Raw genomic sequence first — 24,121 nt, forward strand, 5'->3', positions numbered from 1 at the left:
TATAAACCAAGAAATAGTGAAGGCTTGTGATGATTTTAACATGCATATTGATTGGATTATTCAGATTGGTAAGGGTTTTTTTGAGGGATATTTCATAGAGTGGATGAGGGACTGTTTCTTAGAGCAATATGTTATGGAGCCAACCAGGGAGCAGGTTACTTTATATTTAGTATTATGTAACAAAGAAGGGTTGGTAATCTTGTCATTTAGGATCCTCTTGGAAGTAGTGATCACAGCATGATAGAATTTCAAATTTAGATTGAGCGAGAGGACAGCGTTTTAGTGTTGGGCAGTGGTAATTATACAGGCCTGAGATAAGAGTTGGCACAAATAGACTGGGCACAAATAACTGAGGGTAGGACAGTTGAGGAACAATGGCAGATGTTCAGGGAGATATTAAACATCTCTCAATTAAAGTATATTCCTGAGAGGGTGAGGAATTGTACACGAGAGAAAACCGTCCCTTGGCTAAACAAGGAAGGAAAGGAGGGCACAAAGGCAAAAAAACTGGGCATACCATATTGCAAAAGCTAATGGTAAGCTAGATGATTGGAAGAACTTTAAGGGTCAGCAAAAGGCTACTAAAATTAGAATCAAAAAAGCTAAACTGAACTACGAAAGGAACCTTGTGACCCCCTATTTAGGCTATCCGGCAGAACACTGGTCCCTGTTTGGTTCAGGTGGAGACCATCCCAATGGTACAGATCCCTCCTGTCGCAATACTGGTGCCAGTGTCCCATGAAATGAAACCCATCTTTCCCATACCACTGTTTTAGCCACATGTTTACTTCCCTGATTTTCTCATGTTTATGTCAATTTGCACGTGGCTTGGGTGGTAACCCAGAGATTATAACCCTTGAGGACCTGTTCTTTAATTTTGTTCCTAGTCCCTGATAATCCCCAAACAGGCCCTCTTTCCTAGTCTTGCCTATGTTCGTCCCAACAAGAACCACAATAATTGGATCCTCCTCTCTCCCCCCCCCCCCCCCCTCCTCCAATATCCTGTCAAGCTGGTTAGACGTGTCCCTCACTCTGGCACCGGGCAGGCAACATTCCATGTGGGACTCTCGGCCCTGCTTACAAAGGATGCTATCTGTCCCATTAAGTATAGAATCCCCTACAACTACCACTTGTCTTTTTGCTCCCCCCACTTTAATGGCCTCCTGTACCATGGTGCAATGTCTGACGCTAAGACTCCAGCTCATCAACTCCGAGGCGAAATTCCTCAAACAACCAACACTTGCTACAGATGTGGCCACTGCAGCTCGCCATGAGATCTGCCAGCTTCCATATCATGCAGCCACAGCACATCGCCTGCCCAACCATCTCTACTTATTAATTAATGAGTTTTATAGTGTTTTATTTCAAATTTAGCATGCTCTTTTGAATCTCCCACTCCTCTCACACTCTTTTGAATCTCTCACTCCTCTCACGCTCTTCGGTCAATTGAATTGTTGCTGAGGTCACATTACCCTTTCAATGTATAGAGAATGTTTTTTGCGGCCTTGGCAATGTTACGACTCAAGTCAAAATTGTGAGGAAAATTTATGATTCAATACATTGCTGTCAGTAACTTTACTTGTGAATAGCTTATGTATGCAACTAATCAGAAATGTTATTTATGTTTTGGGGAGAAAAGATTTTCTTCCTGGGAAGTGTTTGAAGAGGAACATGGTAAAGGAAGAGAAGTTGGCTACACAAGCCTTCACCGGGAACTGGAGCCATTCTTGCTGCGAAGAGTGAAAAAGGATGTTGAGAAGTCTCTACCTGCTAAAGTTGAACAAATCTTACGAGTGGAGATGAGTGCAGTCCAAAAGCAATACTATAAGTAAGTAATGTCCGAGAAGAAAAAGTTCCTCCAAATGTTTCATTGGCAAAGCTGGCTTATACAAAAACAAATTGAATTGGCTAAATGGAATACTTGAATAGTATTCGCAGATCATATCCGATAATGAGGTACTAAGTTAAAGAAAAAAAGGCAAATGTTAGAAATATACAATTCGGTGAATTGGACATGCTAAATTACCCTTGGGTGGGGTTACAGGGGTAGGGCTGGGGATTGAGCCTAGGTAGGGTGCTCTTTCACAGGGTCGGTGCAGACCCAATGGGCCAAATGGCCTTCTTTGCACTTTAGGAATTCTGTGACATTTGTAAATACAAAGGGTAAATTCATGTTTCAGATGTTGGGACTCTTCTTCAGTACGTTTTACATTCTGCCATGTTTTGCCTTCTGTAGAATGGTATGAAGTGTTGATCTGTCTTTTCCCTTTACAGATGCTGAAAGATCTGCAAAAATAGGGTCAAAAGTATATAACCTGAGTCCCTTTGGAGGTGTATCATGCATAAAACATCTCCATAGGAATGCTGATTTTTTTTTTTTGCATTTACTTAGGCGTGCTGAATTGATAAATGAATGGTGACGTATCATGCTCATAAATGTTTAATTTTGACTTGGTATTGGGTAATGTATATATAGAGCCATTAAATTTTTTTTAAGTTAAAATAAGCCCTAATATGTAGTTAATACCTCAGTTAGTTGACTGTAATTGTTGCTGTTTTTTGTTATAATGTTAGTATAAATTTTTTCTTGCAATGTAACAGATGGATTTTAACCAGGAATTACAAAGCTTTGAGCAAAGGGTGTAAAGGCAGCACTTCTGGCTTTCTCAATATCATGATGGAACTTAAAAAGTGTTGCAACCATTGCTACCTCATTAAACTGCCAGAAGATAATTTCTTTAACAGACAGGAGGCCTTACAGGTATGATTTCAGAGAGTATGTGCAAGCAGTATGTGCATTGTGGTGACCTGTATGTGCGTGGCAGTTAATGTGCTTGTATTTTTCTGATTGATGACAGCCCCTGTGATTTCTTAAAAATCTTAAGAATTTTAGACTTGACTGTTTAACTGTTATGTCGATTTTTTTTTATGTGAGACAAAAAAACTGAACTTGATTGTGTCAGTTCATTGCCCAAGAAATCTGTCGGATGACTTTAGATTCAGATTTATTGTCAAGTATACCAAGGTACAGTAAAATTATATTGTTCTGCGTACAGTCCAGACAGATCATTTCATACATGGAAAACATAGGACATGCGATAAATGCACAATGTAAATACATAGGCATTGGGTGAAGCATATGGAGTATAGTGCTACAACAATAGAGAAGTTGCTCAGAGAGATAGCTCAGCCCATAAGAGGGCCATTCAGGAGTCAAGTCACAGCAGGGGAGAAGCTGTTTGTGAATCTGTTAGTGCATATTCTCTGACTTTTATATCTTCTGCTCGATGGAAGAGGTTGGAAGAGAGAATAAACTGGGTGGGAGGGGTTTTTGATTATGTTGTCCGCTTTCCCAAGGCAGCGGGCAGTATAGACAATGGATGGGAGGCGGGTTTGTGTGACGGATTGGGCTGTGTTCACGGCTCTCTGTAGTTTCTTACGGTCTTGGGCCGAGCAGTTGCCATATCAAGCTCTGATGCAACCATAGGTTGCTTTCTATGGTGCATCTGTAAAAATTGGTGACAGTCGATGTAGACATGCCAAATTTCCTTAGTACCTTGAGGAAGTATAGGCGCTGTTGTGCTTTCTTAGTCGTGGCATCGACTTGAGTGGACCAGGAAAGATTGTTGGTGAAGTTTAGGAATTTGAAGCTGCCAAACATTTTTTGCACAAGAGTGCTGAATTTGGTTGCATTCGAGTGTAAAAGTGAGAGTTTGGTGAATGAGGGAGTTAGGTGAGGAGGGAGCAAGGTACTCCTTTCATTTCATTTCCTATGGAGTTTATAAAGTTGCTGCTGACTGGGAGCAGAGTTGGAGGGCAGAGTTCCAGTTTTTCACAGGGCAGCTACATTCTGTAAGGTAAGAGTTGTTTTTTTTTTGTGGCAATAAGCTCTCTTTGTATCATTTAGCAGAAACACCAATTTTAGAGGGTTCACTTGAGAGAGTAGCAGCAGTTATTTATATATATATATATATATATATTTTTTTTTTTAAGGGCCTAACAGGTGTTTAATCTTTTTCCTTTTAAATCTCTTTGGGAATTCAGATCAGAGGGGATGGAAGCTCGGGTAGTTGCATGCTCCTCCTGTAAGATGGTGGGTGGTGAGGGACACCACTGGTGTCCCCACTGACTACACCTGCGGGAAGTGCACCCAATTCCAGCTCCTCGGAGACCGCGTTAGGGAACTGGAGTTGGATGAACTTCGTATCATCCTGGAGGCAGAGGGGGTGATAGAGAAGAGTTGGGAGGTAGCCACACCTACGTGCAGGACAAGAGTAGCTGGGTTACAGTCAGGGGAAGGAAAAGGAACGGGCAGACAGTGCAGGGATCCCCCATGGCTGTTTCCCTTCAAAACGAGTATACAGTTTTGGATGCTGTTGCAGGGTTGTGGGGGGGGGGGGGGGGGGGGGGGGGGGGGGGGGGGGGGGAAGAGAGAAAGAGAATGACCTACCAGGTGAAGGCCCTAGGGGCCGGGCCAGGTCACTGGCACTGAGTCTGGCTCAGAAGGGAAGGGGCAAAATTAGAAAAGCAATAGTAATTGGAGACTCAATGGTTAGGGGAGCGGATAGGAGATTCTGTGGTTGCGAACAAGACTCCAAGAAGGTATGTTGCCTCCCGGGTGCCAGAGTCAGGGATGTCTCGGATCGAGTCTACAGGATTCTTAAGGAGGAGGGGGAGCAACCAGAAGTTGTGGTGCACATTGGCACCAACGACATAGCTAAGAAAAGGGATGAGGATCTAAAAAGTGATTTTGGGGAGTTAGATTGGAAACTAAAGAGCAGGACAAGCAGAGTAGTAATCTCAGGATTGTTACCAGTGCCACGTGCAAGTGAGGCAAGGCACAGAGAGCGAGTGCAACTGAATACTTGGCGATAGGGTTGATGCAGGAGGGAAGGCTTCAGATATGTGGATGATTAGGATCTTCTGGGGAAGGTGGGACCTGTACATGAAGGACGGATTACACCTAAACTGGAGGGGCACCAATATCCTGGGTAGGAGGTCTGCTCGAACTCTTCGGAGTGTTTAAACTAGTTTGGCAGGGGGATGGGAACCAGCTATGGATCAAAGGATAGGGTAGCTGTTGAGCAGGCAGAAATAGTATGCAGCGAGTCTGTGAGGAAGGATAGACAGTTGATAGGGCAAAGTTGCACTCAGTGGAATGGGTTAAAGTGTGTCTGTTTCAATGCAAGAAGTGCCAGGAATAAGGAAGCATGGATCAGTACTTGGAACTATGATGTTGTGGCCATTACGGAGACATGGATTTCACAGGGGCGGGAATGGTTGTTCAATTTTCCTGGGTTCAGATGTTTTCAGGAGAATAGTGATGGAGGTAAAAGAGGAGGGGAGTAGCACTGTTACTTAGGGAGTGCATCACAGCTACAGAAAAGGAGGTAGTCGAGGAGAGTTTGTCTACTGAGTCAGCATGGATGGAAGTCAGAAACAAGAAAGGAGCAGTCACTTTATTGGGAGTTTTCTATAGACCCCCCCCCCCCCCCCCCCCCCCCCCCCCCCCCCCCCCCCCCCCCCCATAGCAGCAGAGAGATGGAGGAACAGATTGAGCGGCAGATCTTGGAAAGATGCAGAAGTAACAGAGTTGTTGACATGCGTGACTTCAACATCCCTAATATTGACTGGGATCTCTTCACTGCAAATGGTTTGGATGGAGCAGATTTTGTCAGGTGTGTACAGGGAGGATTCCTGACTCAATATGTAGATAGGCCAACTAGGGGGGAGGCCATATTGGATTTGGTGCTTGGCAACGAACCAGGCCAGGTGTCCGATGTCTCAGTGGGAGAGCATTTCGATGACAGTGACCGCAACTCCTTGACCTTTACCATAGTCATGGAGAGGGATAGGAACAGACTGTATGGGTAAGTATTTAATTGGGGGAGGAGAAATTATACTGCTGTTAGACAGGAGCTGAGGAGCATCAAGTGGCAACTTGGCAGTTCTTGGGGAAATGCACAACAGTAATGTGGCGGTTGTTTAAGGGGCATTTGCTGCGAGTGCTGGATAGTTTGTCCCACTGAGACGCAGAAGGAATGGTAAGCTGAAGGAGCCTTGGATGACTAGAGAAGTGGAGCTTCTGATCAAGAAGAAGGAAGCTTACTTAAGGTTGAGGAAGCAAGGATCTGGCACGGCTCTAGAGGGTTACAAGGTAGCCAGGAAGGAACTCAAAAATGGACTTAGGAGAGCGAGAAGAGGGCATGGAAAAGCCCTGGCGGGAAGGATTAGGGAAAACCCCAAGGCGCTCTACACTTATTTGAGAAATAAGAGTATGATCGGAGTGAGAGTAGGGCCGATCTGGGATAATGAAGGGAACTTGTGCCTAGAGTCTAAGGAGATACGGGAGGACCTATATGAATATTTTGCTTCAGTATTCACTAGAGAGAGGGAACTTGTTGCTCATGAGAACAGCGTGAACCAGGTTGATATTAAGAAGGAGGATGTGCCGGAAATTTTGAAAAGCATCAGGATAGATAAGTCCCCTGGGCCTGACGGGATATGCCCAAGGTTACTACGAGAAGCGAGGGAGGAGATTGCTGCGGCATTGGCGATGATCTTTGCGTCCTCACTCTCCACTGGAGTAGTACCGGATGATTGGAGGGAGGTGAATGTTGTTCCCCTGTTCAAGAAAGGTAATAGGGAAATCCCTGGGAATTACAGACCAGTCAGTCTTGCGTCTGTGGTGAGCAAATATTGGAAAGGGTTCTGAGAGATGGGATATATGATTATTTAGAAAAATATAGTTTGATTAAAGATAGTCAGCATGGCTTTGTGAGGGGCAGGTCATGCCTCACAAGCCTCATTGAATTATTTGATGAAGATCGGGCAGTGGATGTGGTGTATATGGATTTCAGTAAGGCATTTGATAAGGTTCCCCATGGTAGACTTATTCAGAAAGTTAGGGGGCATGGGATTCAGGGAAATTTGGCTGTGTGGATACAGAATTGACTGGCTGAAAGAAGACAACGAGTGGTAGTGGATGGAAAGTATTCCGCCTGGAGGTCAGTGACCAGTGGTGAGCCGCAGGGATCTGTTCTGGGACCTCTGCTCTTTGTGGGTTTTTATAAATGACTTGGATGAGCAAATGGAAGGTGGGTTAGTAAGTTTGCTGATGACACACAGGATGGTGGAGTTGTAGATAGTGTTGAGGGCTGTTGCAGGTTACAACAGGACATTGGCAGGATGCAGAGCTGGGCTGTGAAGTGGCAGATGGAGTTCAACCGAGATAAATATGAAGTGATTAATTTTGGAAGGTCGAATTTGAATGCTGAATACAGGGTTAAAGGCAGGATTCTTGGAAGTGTGGCAGAACAGAGGGATCTTGGGGTCGACGTACATAGATCCCTCAAACCTGCCACCCAGGTTGATAGGGTTGTTAAGAAGGCATGTGGTGTTTTGGCTTTCATTAACAGTGGGATTGAGTTTAAGAGTCGCGAGGTTTTGCTGCAGCTTTATAAAACCATGGTTAGACCACGCTTGGAATATTGTGTCCAGTTCTGGTCGCCTCATTATAGGAAGGATGTGGATGCTTTGGAGAGGGTGCAGAGGAGATTTACCAGGATGCGGCGTGGATTGGAGGGCATGTCTTATGAAGAAAGGTTGAGGCAGCTACGGCTTGTCTCACTGGAGAGAAGAAGGAAGAGCGGTGACTTGATAGAAGTGTACAAGAGGCATGGATAGAGTGGATAACCAGAGGCTTTTCCCCAGGGTGTCACAGGGGGACATAATTTTAAGGTGATTGGCGGATGGTATTGGGGAGATGTCAGGTACGTTCTTGACACAGAGAGTGGTGGGTGTGTGGAATGCACTGCCAACGGAGGTGGTGGAATCAGAGTCATTAGGGACATTTAAGTGACTTTTGGACAGGCACATGGACAGCAGTAAATTGAAGGGGTGTAGATTAGGTTGATCTTAGATTAGGATAAATGGTCGGCACAATATCGTGGGCCGAAGGGCCTGTATTGTGCTGTACTGTTGTATGTTCTGTTCTATCTCCACCTCAAAACCATTGATGCAGAGAGGGGTAGGATGACACTTCACTTCCTGAAGTCAATGACCAGCTTAGTTTTGCTGACATTGAGGGAGAGATTGTTGTCGTTGCACCATGCCAGTAGGTTCTCTATCTCCCTCCTGTTCTCTGATTCATTGTTGTTTGAGATCCAACCCATTACCCTTGTGTCATCAACAAACTTGTAGATGGAGTTGGAGCCGAATTTTGCCACACAGTCAAGTGTGTATAAGGGTTATAGTAGGGGGTTAACTATGCAGCTTTGCGGGACCCCGGTATTGAGGACTATTGTGGAGGAGGTTTTGGTGTTTATGTTTACTGATTGTAGTCTATGGGTCAGGAAGTTGAGGATCCAGTTGCAGAGGAAGGAGCCAAGTCCTAGGTTTTGAAGTTTGAATATGAGCTAGGCTGGGATTATGGTGTTGAAATCTGAGTTGTAGTCAATGAATGGGGGTCTGACGTAGGAGTCTTAGTTGTCGAGATGCTCCAGGGATGAGCGGAGGGACAGGAAAATCACATTTGCTGTGGACCGGTTGCGGCGATATGCGAATTGCAGTGGACCAAGGCAATCTGGGAGTATGGGGTTGATGTGTCTCATGACCAACCTCTTGAAACACTTCATAATGATAGATGTGAAAGCCACAGGAAGGTCGTCATTGAAGCACCATTATGATGATGGTGTTCTTGAAGCAGGTGGGAACCTCTGAACGGCGTAGGCAGAGGTTGAAGATGTCTGTGAACACACCTGCCAGTTGGTCCACACAGGATCTGCGTGCACGACCAGGAATATACCTGTAATGCAGAACGAGGCCAGCAGCACGGGTTCAATTCTCGTATGGCCTCTACAGGCGGGTGCCGGAATGTGGCGACTAGGGGCTTTTCATTGAAGCCTACTTGTGACAATAAGCGATTATAATAATAATGTGTGTTTCATATTGCAGTATCTGTGACTTACTTTGAAAGAGCAAGAACATTATCAAAAGTTAACTTTAACAAATTATTTTGTGGGGGTGATGAAGTAGAGTTTATCCTAATTAAATTATTCTTTGCAATCTATGTCTAGGTTGCCATGTGATGTGTACTCAACCAAAAGAGTGTAATTGTTTAACACGAGTTTACTTTGCCTATCTTTCAAATTAATACACAACTATCAGTGCTATGACTTTACCAGCTAATTTTAAAAAAAAATCATTGGGACCTTTTGTTTAAAAAAAGAAGCTATATATTTTCAGAATATGCGCAGCATCGACGAACTTAGCATTTATTCCCTATCCCTAATTGCACTGAGAAAGGTGAGCTGCCCTCTCGAACCATTATTCTTGCAGCAATTTGATGCTATTGAATGGTTTGGTGGGCTGCTTCACAGAGCAACCGGTCACGTTGGTGTGGGGCTCAAATCACTTATTGAACGAGATAGTATGGACAGCAGGTTTCCTTCCCTAAAGGACATTAGTGAATGAGCCGGGTGTGGGTTTTTAAACAATAATGGGGCAATCCCATGGTCATTTTTTCTTTATAGATGACAGCTTTCTATTTCCAATTTTTTAAACATTGAATTTGAATTCTCAAATTGCCATGTTGGGATTTGAAGTCAACATTCTCTGGTTTATTAATCGAGGCCCAAAGGTTACTAGCTCGGTAAGTAGCACTTACAGGGGGTAATTTTGACTTTGGTTAAATATCTCCTGATTTTAGCTTCATTTATATCAGAAGGGGAAGTTGGGAGAATTGTTTAGCAGCCAGCTGGGCTCATAACGTCTACTTTCTGGAATTACACCTGCCTTGTGCTATATGACTAAGACTGTTTCGAAAAGCTCAATTTTTTTCTTGTGTATCTGTGTACTTTTCTATTACTCAGACCTGTTTGATGAGAAATTATGTCAATTGTTGAGTTTAGATAATTTTTTCTGGATACCTGTCTATGAAATATGGACTTCAATTAGATTAATGAGGTATAACTCTACAATGAAACCTACACAATCATCTTCATGATTTGCATATTAATGTTCAGGATAGTAGTATGCATTGTTATGATTGGTTTCCCTTTTAGCAGGAGAAATTGTACAGCACCCATCTATGAATTTGAAATGAATGTAATTATAATGCTATACGACATTGTGAAATTAACGATCGTTTTGTAGGTCGTTAATTGGTTATGCATTTAATTGTTTGTGAAAAGTTGTGTAGGTCTCTTGTTTTGTCTGACTAATTTCCTCCCCCCGATTTCTTGTTTTCCTAGCATTTGATCCGTAATAGTGGGAAGCTGATACTGTTGGACAAGCTGCTTTGTCGACTAAAGGAGCGAGGCCACCGAGTTCTTATCTTCTCTCAGATGGTTCGGATGCTGGACATTCTAGCAGAATATTTGAAATGCCGACAGTTTTGTTTCCAGGTCTGTATTCTCACTCTGGAGTTACAAAGTGTTGATAAAAATTTACACACAGCCATAGATGGCAGTGTATTTGTTCTTGCACCTTCTCTTCAGTTACATCCTACTACATTTTTTGATGAATGATAGTCGAACACGTCGGCATAGTGGAGTGTCAGTATATGGCATTCGGAATGAAAGGGCACAGGATTCATTTCTTAAGCTTCAGCACATTCTGTTGAGTTCCTAACCTTAACCAAGTGCATTGATTAGATCCTAAATGGAGGCCAAACATTTTCTTAATTGAGTGAAAATCAAGTGATGAGTTTCCTGCATTCTCTTGCAGCATGCAATTAGGTGCAGCATTGTTGGTCTAAGAGCAGGCACCAAGGAAGTGTAGGATCCAGAAATAATTTGCAAATGGCGAAACTATTGGCAGATAAAAGATGTTCTGCCCTTAAATATCACAGAAGTTTCAAAAATTCCATTGTACAGATCCAACAATCTGAATGGCTGTTGAAAATCTGAGTTACCTGCTTGTGGACAGATTTTTGATGCAGGTCTTGGTTACATTGTGATTCACCATACAGAGTGTGCCTGATCTCATCTGGTCTCTGAACTGAGTGGATGTTAGATACCTCTGCACAGAGGAAGCAAATTGACCCTGGACTACTCTTGCAATGACCTGGGTAGCTAGTTACAGTACAACATTGGGAAATGATTGTGAGTAGCCTATTTATTCTGCTTCTTCATGGTGGAAGTAGATGTGTTGGTTGGGGAGAAAATAGAGTCATTTTGTAGTAGCACCTTTTGAGTTGTGAAGTGATGCAGTTTGGTAGAAAGACTTGAGTGATAATATAAATTAGATGGTACAATTTTAAGGGCTGCTCAATAGAAAGACTTGGATGTGTGCATTCACAATTTGTTGAATGCTGGTTTAACATTTTGGAAGAGCAGGAATCTAGGAAAAGGCAGTGGGGTTGCTCTGTTAATGAAGGATCACATCAGTACAATAGTGAAAGATGATCTTAGTTCTCAAGATCAAGATGTAGAATCAGTTTTGGGTAGAAATAAAGTAGAAAAGGAGGAAGACAATTGTGGGAGTAGTTTATAGGCCTGCTAACAATAACAATGGTGCTGGATCATGAAATCCCTACAGTGTAGAAGGAGGCCATTAAGTCCGCACCAGCCCCCCCCCCAACCACCACCAAAAGAGCACCCTAACCGAGGCCCACTCCCCCGCCCTAACCCCGTAATGTTACCTAACCTTTTGGACACAAGGGGACAATAAAGCATGGCAATCCACCTAACCTGCACATCATTGGGTGGGGTATACAGGAAGAATTGATAGGGGCTTGTAAGAAAGGCACTGCAATAATCGTGGGTGATTTCAATCTAGTTCTGGATTCAATTAATAAGATTGGCAAAGATAGCTTGGAAGATGAGTTCATAGTCTTGTGGGACAATTCCTTCGAGCAGCACCTTCTAGAACTAGCTGGAGAGCAGGCTATTGTAGACCTGGCGGTCTGCAATGAAACGGGATTAATTAATAACCTTATAGTAAAGAAGCCTTGAGGTGATCATAACATGATTGCATTTCGCATAGTGTGAGGAAGAGAAAAGTTGGTCTGACTAAGACCACAGTTTTAAACTTAAATAAAGGCAATTACAAGGCATGGAGTCAGAGCCGACTCAAGTGAACTGGGAAATTAGGTTAAGCAGTGAGTCGTTAGCAATACAGTGGCAGATATTAAGGAGATATTTCATAGCACTTAACAAAGATACATTTTAATGAGAAAGAAAGACTTTGGGAGATGGTGGCACCATCTGCAGTTAACTAAAGAAGTTAAGCATAGTATAAATTGAATGGGAAAGCATACAATTCTGTGAAGGTTAGTGGTAGGTCAGAAGCTTGGACAGCAATTTAAAACCAGCAAAGGATGTCTCGAGCAAGAGTATGAGAGAAATCTAGCTAGAAATATAAAAATAAATGGCAAGAATACCTACACGCATTTAAAAAAGAAAGGAGTAATTAAAGTGAGCATGGGTCCTCTAGAAAGTGGAATTAATAATGGGAAATAAAGAAAAGATGGACACATCGAATAGAGATTTTGTGATTGTTTTCATTGTAGAAAATACACATAATGGGCGGGATTCTCTGACCGCCCCCCCTTGCCGGGTCGGAAACCCCGGGGGGGGGGGGGGGGGCGCGTGAATCCCGTTCCAGCGCTGGTTTTTGGGTGGGGGGCGGGGTTTACGCCACGCTGGTCAGGGAACTTTGGCAGCAGCCCGCCCGGCAATTCTCCGGGCCCAGATGGGCCGAGCGGCCATCGGTACCTGGCAGTTCCGCCTTCGTGAAATGGGCATGGTCCATCATGGCGGGACCTGGCTTGTAGGCTGTCTGGTGGAGTCCTCCGGGCGGGGGGGCACGGTGGCCTGGCCCGCGATCGGGGCCCACCGATCTGCAGGCGGGCCTGTGCCGCGCGTGCACTCCTTCCTTCCACGCCAGCCCCTGTAGGGCTCCGCCATGACCGGAGAAGAGAAACCTCTGCACAGGAACGCACTGTCCAGTCTGCGCATGCGCTGAACTATGCCGGCGGTTATGCGCATGCGCCACCTCGCGCCGGCCCTTCGCCGCCAGTTGGCGCGGCGCCAACCCCTCCACCGCCGGCCTAACCCCCCGAAAGTGCAGAGAATTCCGCACCTTCCGGTCAGCCCGACGCCAGAGTGGTTCGCGCCGTTCTTGGCGCCGGCATCGGGCCATCCCACTAAGTGCGGGAGAATCCGACCAACACCCCAGAAATACTCAGGAAAAGCTCAAGACAATTATAATCACCAGGGGAAAGGCATTGAGAAAACTATTAGAACTAAAGTAAAAGCAAAATACTGCGGGTGCTTGAAAACAGAATATTTTAGAAAAACACAGTTGGTTTGGCTGCATCTGTGCACAGCGAAACAGAGTTCGCGTTTGAGTCCATACGACTCTTCAGATTTAAAGGTTGACAACTCATTACCTGCTACCTAGGGTTCCAAAAGAAGTATCTGCGGCTATAGTAAATGCATTGGCTGTAATTTTCCAAAATTCCCCAGATTGTAGAAAACTCCCATTAGATTGGAAAATAGCAAACCTAATCCCTCTATTCGAGAAGGGATGGAGACAGAAAGCAGGTAACTATCGGCCATTTAGCTTATTATCTGTCATAGGGAAAATACTAGAATCTAATTATCAAGGAGGCTATAGCAGGGCACTGAGAAAATCTTAAAGCAGTCAGGCAGAGTTAACATGGTTTTGTAAAAGGGCAATCAAGTTGAACTAATTTAGCAGAGATCTTTGAGTTACATGGATAAAGGGGAACTGTATTTGTGGTGTACCTGGATTTCCCAAAGGCATTTGATAAGGTACCACATCAAAGATTGCTACACAAAGTAAGAGCTGGGTAAAGGATTGGTCAATTAACAGGCTGCAAAGACATGGATAAATGTGGGTTTGGTACGTTTCGGCGTGGCCGATTCGGCGTGGCCAGTTCGGCATAGCCGATTCGACGGAGGAATTTTTCGGCGGAGGGACGTTTCGGCGTCAAATTAGTTATAGTCGCAAAATGTTTGTGCAGCCCATTTCTTGTATCTTTTCCTTCCAGCCGCCTCAGATATCGTGTTTGTGCACCAAACCGGGTCTCTTAAAGAAAGGCACCAACATTAAACTCTTAAAGAAAGCCGGTGTTACTGAAAGTATTGAAGCAGCTGCCCAGTGATCTACATTGCTGTCTGACTTAACACATTGTGTAAAGTCACAATATCTTCAGTAACACCGGCTGTATAAAGTCAGACCCGGTTTGGTGCTCCGCGGGGGAGCTTATGGACCCCAACTGTCAGTTGTGTCAATTTCAGCGGCCGGCTCACTTTGATCCGGAGAGGGAAGCTGCTCTCTCACTGAAGCAATCAGCGGCCGCTGAAATTGACACTGCCGGCTGCACTCTCCCTCCAATCAGAAACATTAAAACTTAAAAGTTAGATTGGAGAGAGAGAGCAGCCGGCAGTGTCAATTTCAGCGGCCGCTGATTGCTTCAGTGAGAGAGCAGCTTCCCCCTCCGGCCGCTGAAATTGACACTGTTTTAATTAGATCCACGATGGGGGTTTTAAAGTTATTTAAAAATCTATGCTAGCGCTTCCCATTGTGAGTCTACGGGGGTCTGACCTCTCCCCCCGCCCCCAGTAGACTCTCAATGGGAAGCGCTAGCATAGATTTAAAAATAAATTTAAAACCCCCATCGTGGATATCCACGGCTCGGATGCAACGCGGGTGGCTGTCTTGGACCCCAACACCCGCGTTATAAAGGGGGACTACTGTATAACTAATTTGACGTCCCTCCGCCGAATCGGCCACGCCGAAACGTCCCATTTCAATCGGCTACGCCGAACTGGCCCCGCCGAATCGGCCACACCGAACTGGCCACGCCGAAACGTCCCATCCCCGATAAATGTATATTCGGGTTGGCAAGTTGTAACTCGTGGAGTGCCACAGTGATCTGTGCTGGGGCCTCAACTATATGCAGTCTGTATTAATGACTTGGATGAAGGCACTGAATATGTGGTTGCTGAGTTTGTTGATGATGAATTGTAGGTAGGAAAGTTAATTGTGAGGAGGTGTAAAGAGTTTACAAAAGAATTTAGATTAATTGAATGAGCAGAATATTTTCAGATGGAATACACATGGGAAATGTGGATTGGATTTGTTTATTGTCATGTGTACCGAGGTACAGTGAAAAGTGTTTTTCTGCAAGCAGCTCAAACAGACCATTTAGTACAAGAAAAGAAAATATGTGGAAGGGCAACACCAAGTACACCATGTCTTCAAACTTAAAAGAGAAAGGTTAGTGACAACGTTAGTGTTAGAATTAAAATATAGGAGATTAGTACTGTTATAGGAGATGTAAGAAAAGGATCTTTGTGAGAGAACTCACAGAGACGCCACACTCCGGTGCCATCTTGCTCAGAAGAATCTTGCTAAAGAATAGAAAAACAGAACTCTGCGGGACAGAGGCATCTGTGTGACCAGGTACAAGAATCATAAAAAGTTAGTATGCAGGTAACAGTAGTTGACCAGGAAGGCAAATAGAATATTGTCTATGCAAAAGGAATTGAATATAAAAGAAGGAAACCTTTGCTACAATTGTACCGGGCATTGGTCAAACCACATCTGGAGAACTGTATATAGTTTTCGTCTCTTCACTTTAGCAAGGATATAATTGTATTGGAAGCAATTCAGAGATGGTTCGCTCAACTGATTCCTGTTGGTGAAGGGGTTATCTTATGAGGAAAGGTTGGTCCTGTATCCATTGGAGTTTAGTGGAATGAAAGGTGATCTTATTGAAACACATAAGATCCTAAGGGTACTTGACAGGATGGATGCTGAAAGGATATTTTCCCTGATAGAGATGAGAACTAGGGGCCATGGTTCAAAAATGAGGAGTCTCCCATTTAAATCGGGAGGTTAGAACTTTTTTCTCTGAGTCATAATTCTGTGGAGGCAGGGTCATTGAATATTTTTACAGTTGAGTTCAATAGAAGACAGGATTTTCCAATGGCTGGCATTGTTGATGTCGGGAGGGGAAGATTTGGGGTGCTGCGAAAAGAAAGTGTCCCCAATTCTGGGCGCCTCATTTTGGGAAGAATGTCAAAAAAGAAAGACTTGCATTTAATTAGCTCCTTGTATGATCACAGGATGCTTTAAAGTGCTTTACAGCCATTGAAGTACTTTTGAAGTGTGGTAACGTGAGCCACAGACGAGATTTGCAAGAATTGTATCAGGAATGGGGAACGTCAGTAATAGGGAACGACTCCTGAAATTGAGGTTGGCCAAACCAACCCCCGTACCCCTGCACATTGTTTCTATTCAAGTAATCATCTAATGCGGCCTTGAATGCCTCGATTGAACCTGTCTCCACCACACTTCCAGGCAGTGAATTCCAGATCAAAGCCACTCATGTCTCACATGACATTTGTTTCATTTGCAAATCACTTTAAATCTGTGTCCTGTCGTTCTTGATCCTTTTACAAGCAGGAACAGTTTCTCCCTATCTACTCTGTCTTGCCCTGCATGGTTTTGAACATCGCTATAAAATCTCCTTTTAGCCGCCTTCACTCCAAGCAGAACAGTCCCAACCTCCCCAATCTATCGGCATAACTGAAGTTTTTCATCCCTGGAACCATTATTGTAAACCTCTTCTGCACTCTCCAACACATCCTTCCTATAGTGTGGCGCCCAGAACTGTACACACTATTCCAGCTGAAGTCTAAACTAGTATCTCATCTTTCTCTTGGGCTATTCATTATAATGTAGAATATGAGTCCATTGGCAAAAGACAAATCTGAAGGATACAGTTTTTTTTAGGAGTTATTTCTGCATTTTGCTCTAACATGCCTTACAATAATGGTTATTGGTCTTTCTGTTACAGCGACTGGATGGATCTATTAAGGGAGAGCTGAGAAAGCAAGCACTGGACCATTTCAATGCAGAAGGATCAGACGTAAGACTTTGTGTGCGCGTGCATGAGAGAGTGAGAAATAGGGAAAGAAGTGAGGAGATTTATCTCCTCTTCAGTTGGCAGTGGATTTGAATCCCAGGATTTGACTGCCTGTTTTGTTCAACTGAGCTTTTCACCTGGTCGTAGCCAGGCCATTTGAGAAATAAATGATGTACATCATCCAATCAATGCGTTTCAACCATCCAGTTAAACTGGCACCGACATTGATTGAGAGCAAATCCATGGCTCAGTTTATCCTCCATTTACTAGTTTATGTTGGTGAACAGCAACCAAAGGAATGAGAAAGGTGGGGAAATGATGCATTGAAATTTTCTGCACCTATCATCTTCTGACAGAGTGGCTGCTGTCATCAATTTTTTTTCATTCAAATTATAATTATTACAAACGTTTTCCTGCCCCTGTCATTTCTATTGAAGGGTCAGGTGAAGCGTTATCCCTGAAATTTTAATCTAACTTTCTGTTTCAGATGCTGTTGGATCTGTTGTACAGTTCTAGAATTTCTTTATCTTTGTTTCAGATTTTAGTATGATAGTGTAGTTCCTGTTAGTGATTGTGAGATTGTCCCAGTTCTGTTTGCTTTAGTGAAATGATTGTTTCTGACCTTTTAGAGATTCTTGTATGTGCGATAGCTGATGCTGCACTCTCTCTCTTCAAAAGGAAAACTCACTGCCATAGGCTCTAGAAAAATGCCACGAAAGAATTTAGCTACACCAAAGGTTTGATTAAATAGTACAAAAGTTTCAATATAGTTAATATAGAAATTTATTTAAATACAGCAGTTCCTGTTGATTCTGCCTCTGGGAGCCATTATTAAGTTACTCAGCATGGTTGTTCTAAACTACCCTTGACTGAAGTGTTGATATTTATACGACTAGTGTAGCTAATAAATTATTCCACGTACTTGGGAACTGGAGTTGGTCCCACATAAGTTACAAAAAATAACTAATCAGCTAGCCATGAACTGCTTTCCCATACTGGACAAGCTCTTGAGAGGAGAAAAGGTCCAAATTAAGTCACTTTTGAGGATACCTGCAACAACTGCCCAGGAATTGGCACCAAGTTTCCTATTTTTTGTACCATTTAGCAACACTCATGTGGCAGAAAGCAATGAAACTGATTATCTTTGAATATAAATGTTCATTTGGAGTATATGTATCGTCACATATAAAGACATTTCTATATACTTTCAAATTGTTCAGTTAACAAACTGCAAGATCCTGAAATATCTACTTATTTTTAGATGTTCTAGTAGTAGCAGTAGAAATAAGGCAGTGTAAAAATTCTCTCAACATAGAATGATGCCGCACATTTGTTGCGTATGTCTGTGCCAACTCGTTGAAATAACTATCCAGTTAGTTTTTCTCACTTTGCCGTGCACAATATTCTCTTTCAAGTATTTATCCATTTTAAAATTTTCTGAATCTGCTTCCTTGAATCTGTTTCTAACATCCTTTCAGGCAGTGCATTCCAAATCATTATAGAGTGCTGTTAAAAAATGTGGTCTTGTGTCTCGTTCTTTTCCCAGCTCCCTTCAATTTGTTTCCTCTGATTACTAATCCTTGTCAACTTGTTTATTTTATTTTATTTTTATTTTTTTATTCGTTCATTAGACGTCGGTGTCGCAGGCTGTGCCAGCATTTATTTCCTATCCCTAATTGCTCTTCATAGAACATAGAAAGATACAGCGCAGTACAGGCCCTTCGGCCCACGATGTTGCACCGACATGGGAAGTCAAAAACTAAAGGCCATCTAACCTACACTATGCCATTATCATCCATATGCTTATCCAATAAACTTTTAAATGCCCTCAATGTTGGCGAGTTCACTACTGTTGCAGGTAGGGCATTCCACGGCCTCACCACTCTTTGCGTAAAAAACCTACCTCTGTCCTATATCTATTACCCCTCGATTTAAAGCTATGTCCCCTCGTACTAGCCACCTCCATCCGCGGGAGAAGGCTCTCACTGTCCATCCTATCTAACCCTCTGATCATTTTGTATGCCTCTATTAAGTCACCTCTTACCCTTCTTCTCTCTAACGAAAACAACCTCAAGTCCATCAGCCTTTCCTCATAAGATTTTCCCTCCATACCAGGCAACATCCTGGTAAATCTCCTCTGCACCCGTTCCAAAGCTTCCACGTCCTTCCTATAATGAGACGACCAGAACTGTATGCAATACTCCAAATGCGGCCGTACCAGAGTTTTGTACAGCTGCAACATGACCTCATGGCTCCGGAACTCAATCCCTCTACCAATAAAGGCCAATACACCATAGGCCTTCTTCACAACCCTATCAATCTGGATGGCAACTTTCAGGGATCTATGTACACAGACACCGAGATCCCTCTGCTCATACACATGACCAAGAATTTTACCATTAGCCAAATATTCCGCATTCCTGTTATTCTTTCCAAAGTGAATCACCTCACACTTCTCTACATTAAACTCCATTTGCCACCTCTCAGCCCAGCTCTGCAGCTTATCTATGTCCCTCTGTAACCTGCAACATCCTCCCACACTGTCTACAACTCCACCGACTTTAGTGTTGTCTGCAAATTTACTCACCCAACCTTCTGTGCCCTCCTCTAGGTCATTTATAAAAATGACAAACAGCAATGGCCCCAGAACAGATCCTTGTGGTACGCCACTCGTAACTGAACTCCATTCTGAACATTTGCCATCAACCACCACCCTCTGTCTTTTTTCAACTAGCCAATTTCTGATCCACATCTCTAAATCACCCTCAATCCCCAGCCTCCGTATTTTCTGCAATAGCCGACCGTGGGGAACCTTATCAAACGCTTTACTGAAATCCATATACACCACATCAACTGCTCTACCCTCGTCTACCTGTTCAGTCACCTTCTCAAAGAACTCGATAAGGTTTGTGAGGCATGACCTACCCTTCACAAAACCATGCTGACTATCCCTAATCATATTATTCCTATCTAGATGATTATAAATCGTATCTCTTATAATCCTCTCCAAGACTTTACCCACAACAGACGTGAGGCTCACCGGCCTATAGTTACCGGGGTTATCTCTACTCCCCTTCTTGAACAAAGGGACCACATTTGCTACCCTCCAGTCCTCTGGCACTATTCCTGTAGCCAATGATGACATAAAAATCAAAGCCAAAGGCTCAGCAATCTCTTCCCTGGCTTCCCAGAGAATCCTAGGATAAATCCCATCAGGCCCCGGGGACTTATCTATTTTCACCTTGTCCAGAATTGCCAACACTTCTTCCCTACGCACCTCAATGCCATCTATTCTAATAGCCTGGGTCTCCGCATTCTCCTCCACAACATTATCTTTTTCCTGAGTGAATACTGACGAAAAGTATTCATTTAGTATCTCGCTTATCTCCTCAGCCTCCACACACAACTTCCCACCACTGTCCTTGACTGGCCCTACTCTTACCCTAGTCATTCTTTTATTCCTGACATACCTATAGAAAGCTTTTGGGTTTTCCTTGATCCTACCTGCCAAAGACTTCTCATGTCCCCTCCTTGCTCGTCTTAGCTCTCTCTTTAGACCTTTCCTCGCTTCCTTGTAACTATCAAGCGCCCCAACTGAAACTTCACGCCTCATCTTCACATAGGCCTCCTTCTTCCTCTTAACAAGAGATTCCACTTCTTTGGTAAACCACGGTTCCCTCGCTCTACCCCTTCCTCCCTGCCTGACTGGTACGTACTTATCAAGAACACGCAATAGCTGTTCCTTGAACAAGCTCCACATATCCAGTGTGCCCAACCCTTGCAGCCTACTTCTCCAACCTACACATCCTAAGTCATGTCTAATGGCATCATAATTGCCCTTCCCCCAGCTATAACTCTTGCCCGGTGGGGTATACTTATCCCTTTCCATCACTAACGTAAAGGTCACCGAATTGTGGTCACTGTTTCCAAAGTGCTCACCTACCTCCAGATCTAACACCTGGCCTGGTTCATTACCCAAAACCAAATCCATTGTGGCCTCGCCTCTTGTTGGCCTGTCAACACATTGTGTCAGGAAACCCTCCTGAACACATTGTACAAAGAACGACCCATCTAATGTACTCGAACTATATCTTTTCCAGTCAATATTTGGAAAGTTAAAGTCTCCCATAACAACTACCCTGTTACTTTCGCTCTTTTCCAGAATCATCTTCGCCATCCTTTCTTCTACATCCCTAGAACTATTAGGTGGCCTATAGAAAACTCCCAACAGGGTGACCTCTCCTTTCCTGTTTCTAACCTCAGCCCATACTACCTCGGAAGAAGAGTCTCCATCTAGCATCCTTTCCGCCACCGTAATACTGTCCTTGACTAGCAGCGCCACACCTCCCCCTCTTTTGCCCCCTTCTCTGAGCTTACTAAAACACCTAAACCCCGGAACCTGCAACAACCATTCCTGTCCCTGTTCTATCCGTGTCTCTGAAATGGCCACAGCATCGAAGTCCCAGGTACCAACCCATGCTGCCAGTTCCCCTACCTTATTTCGTATACTCCTGGCATTGAAGTAGAGACACTTCAAACCACATACCTGAACACTGGCACCCTCCTGCGAAGTCAAATCTGTGCTCCTGACCTCTATACTCTCAATCTCCCGTACCCCAAAACTACAATCCAGGTTCCCAAGCCCCTGCTGAATTAGTTTAAACCCCCCCCAAAGAGCACTAACAAATCCAAATCTCCCCCCCCCCAGGATATTGGTGCCCCTCAGGTTCAGATGTAGACCATCCTGTCTATAGAGGTCCCACCTTCCCCAGAAAGAGCCCCAGTTATCCAGAAATCTGAATCCCTCCCGCCTGCACCATCCCTGTAGCCACGTGTTTAATTGCTCTCTCTCCCTATTCCTCGTCTCACTATCACGTGGCACGGGCAACAACCCAGAGATAACAACTCTGTTTGTTCTCGCTCTGAGCTTCCATCCTAGCTCCCTAAAGGCCTGCCTGACATCCTTGTCCCCTTACCTACCTATGTCGTTAGTGCCAATGTGGACTACGACTTGGGGCTGCTCCCCCTCCCCCTTAAGGACCCGGAAAACACGATCCGAGACATCACGTACCCTTGCACCTGGGAGGCAACATACCAAATGTGAGTCTCTCTCGCTCCCACAAAATCTCCTATCTGTGCCCCTGACTATTGAGTCCCCAATTACTAATGTTCTACTCCTTTTCCCCCCTTCCCTTCTGAGCAACAGGGACAGACTCTGTGCCAGAGGCCCGTACCCCATGGCTTACCCCTGGTAAGTCGTCCCCCCCACAAGTATCCAAAACGGTATACTTGTTATTCAGGGGAACGACCGCAGGGGGTCCCTGCACTGACTGCTTCTTCCCAGTCCCTCTTACAGTTACCCATCTATCTCCAGTCTTTGGTGTAACTACTTCCCTGAAGCTCCTATCTATGACCCCCTCTGCCTCCGGAATGATCCGAAGTTCATCCAGCTCAAGCTCCAGGTCCCTAACACGGTTTTTGAGGAGCTGGAGTTGGGTGCACTTCCCACAGATGAAATCAGCAGGGACACTGACGGCATCCCTCACCTCAAACATTCTGCAGGAGGAGCATTGTACTGCCTTCCCTGACATCACCTCTAGATTTAAAAAAAACAAGAAAAATAAAAGAAAAAGAAAGGAAGAGCTTACCTGATATTCCCTCAAACCCTGCTCCCGCTGAAAGGTAAGCAAATTTAAAGGCACTCACTCACCTTCACGACAAGCTCCCGCTTCCCAACAACCGTGGTTTTTTTTTTTTGGTTAGAGGAGGAGGTAGGGTGGGAAACACTGATGAAGTGTTTCGGGTTTAACTGTCACTTGACAACAGCCCCTCCACAAACCACCTTCAAATTAGGCTGACCGCACTGCACGTATGCAAATTTCCCCAGAACAGCTGATCAGTAGCTCTGCTCTGCTGCCCTCTGCTGGATGCTTGCCTTCACTCAAACTCCTCGGGTCTTCTTTGCAGGTACACCTTCAAATTAGGCTGACCGCACTGCACGTATGCAAATTTCCCCAGAACAGCTGATCAGTAGCTCTGCTCTGCTGCCCTCTTCATGGGGCAGTTAAGAGTCAACCACATTGGTGTGGGTCTGGAGTCACATGTAGGCCAGACCAAGTTAGGACAGCAGATTCCCTTCCCTAAGGGACATTAATGAACCAGATGGGCTTTTACGACAATCAGCAATGGTTTCATGGTGATCATTGGACTTTTTAATTCCAAATTTTTGTTGAATTCAAATTTTACCATCTGCAGTGGAGGAATTTGTACCTGGGTCCCCAGAGCATTACTCTGGATCTCTGGTTAATGAGCCCAATGACAATACTACTACACCACCGCCTCCCCATAACCATTCATGATTTTGAATACAAAGAACAAAGAAAAATCAGCACAGGAACAGGCCGTTCGGCCCTCCAAGCCTGTGCCGATCATGATTCCCTAACTTAAAAAGAAAACCTTCTGCCCTTACTTGGTCCGTATGCTTCTATTTCCTCCCTATTCATATACCCTTCCAGATGCTTCTTAAATGTGCTAATGTGCCTGCTTCTACCATGTCCTCTGGCAGTGTGTTCCAGGCACCCACTACTCTCTGAATGAAAAACCTACCCTTTAAAAAAAATAAAAAAATTTTTTTAGAGTACCCAATTTTTTTTTTTTCCTATTAAGGGGCAATTTAGCGTGTCCATTCCACCTAACCTGGACCTTTTTGTGTTGTGGGGGTGAAACCTACGCAAACATGGGGAGAATGTACAAACACCACATGGACGGTAACCCAGGGCCGGGATTCGAACCCGGGTCCTCAGCGCCGCAGTCCCAGTGCTATCCACTGCGCCACATGCAACCCCTTTGAAAAACCAACCCTGCACATCTCCCTTAAACTTTCCCCCTCTCACGTTGAACTTGTGCCCCCTTGTAATTGACACTTCCACCCTTGGAAAAAGTCTCTTTACTATCCACTCTGTCTATGCTTCTCATAACTTTGTTGAACCTCTATCAGGTCTCCCCTCAGCCCCTGTCTTTTCAGTGAAAGCAATCCTAGTTTATTCAACCTCTCCTCATAGCCATCATCCTCAATACCAGGAACATCCTGGTGAACCTTCTTTGCACTCTCCAGAGCTTCCATATCCTTCTGATAATGTGGTGGCCAAAACTGCATTCAATACACCAAATGCGGCCTAGCCAAGATTTTATATAACTGCAACATGATACCTTAAT

General features: G+C 44.3%; 1 protein-coding gene across 4 annotated transcripts in view; it reads left to right on the forward strand.

The window, feature by feature from the left end:
- chd1 (chromodomain helicase DNA binding protein 1) overlaps positions 1–24,121 on the forward strand; it is a 258,853-nt gene that overhangs the window by 183,375 nt on the left and 51,357 nt on the right. For all 4 annotated transcript variants that reach the window (XM_038805193.1, XM_038805194.1, XM_038805195.1 and 1 more), the window contains 4 exons: positions 1,640–1,828; positions 2,602–2,761; positions 10,254–10,406; positions 16,838–16,909. In XM_038805193.1, coding sequence (XP_038661121.1) covers positions 1,640–1,828; positions 2,602–2,761; positions 10,254–10,406; positions 16,838–16,909 — 574 coding nt within the window. The remainder of the gene's footprint in view (positions 1–1,639; positions 1,829–2,601; positions 2,762–10,253; positions 10,407–16,837; positions 16,910–24,121) is intronic.

Source organism: Scyliorhinus canicula, chromosome 8 (assembly GCF_902713615.1).
Source record: "Scyliorhinus canicula chromosome 8, sScyCan1.1, whole genome shotgun sequence".
NCBI lineage: Eukaryota > Metazoa > Chordata > Chondrichthyes > Carcharhiniformes > Scyliorhinidae > Scyliorhinus > Scyliorhinus canicula.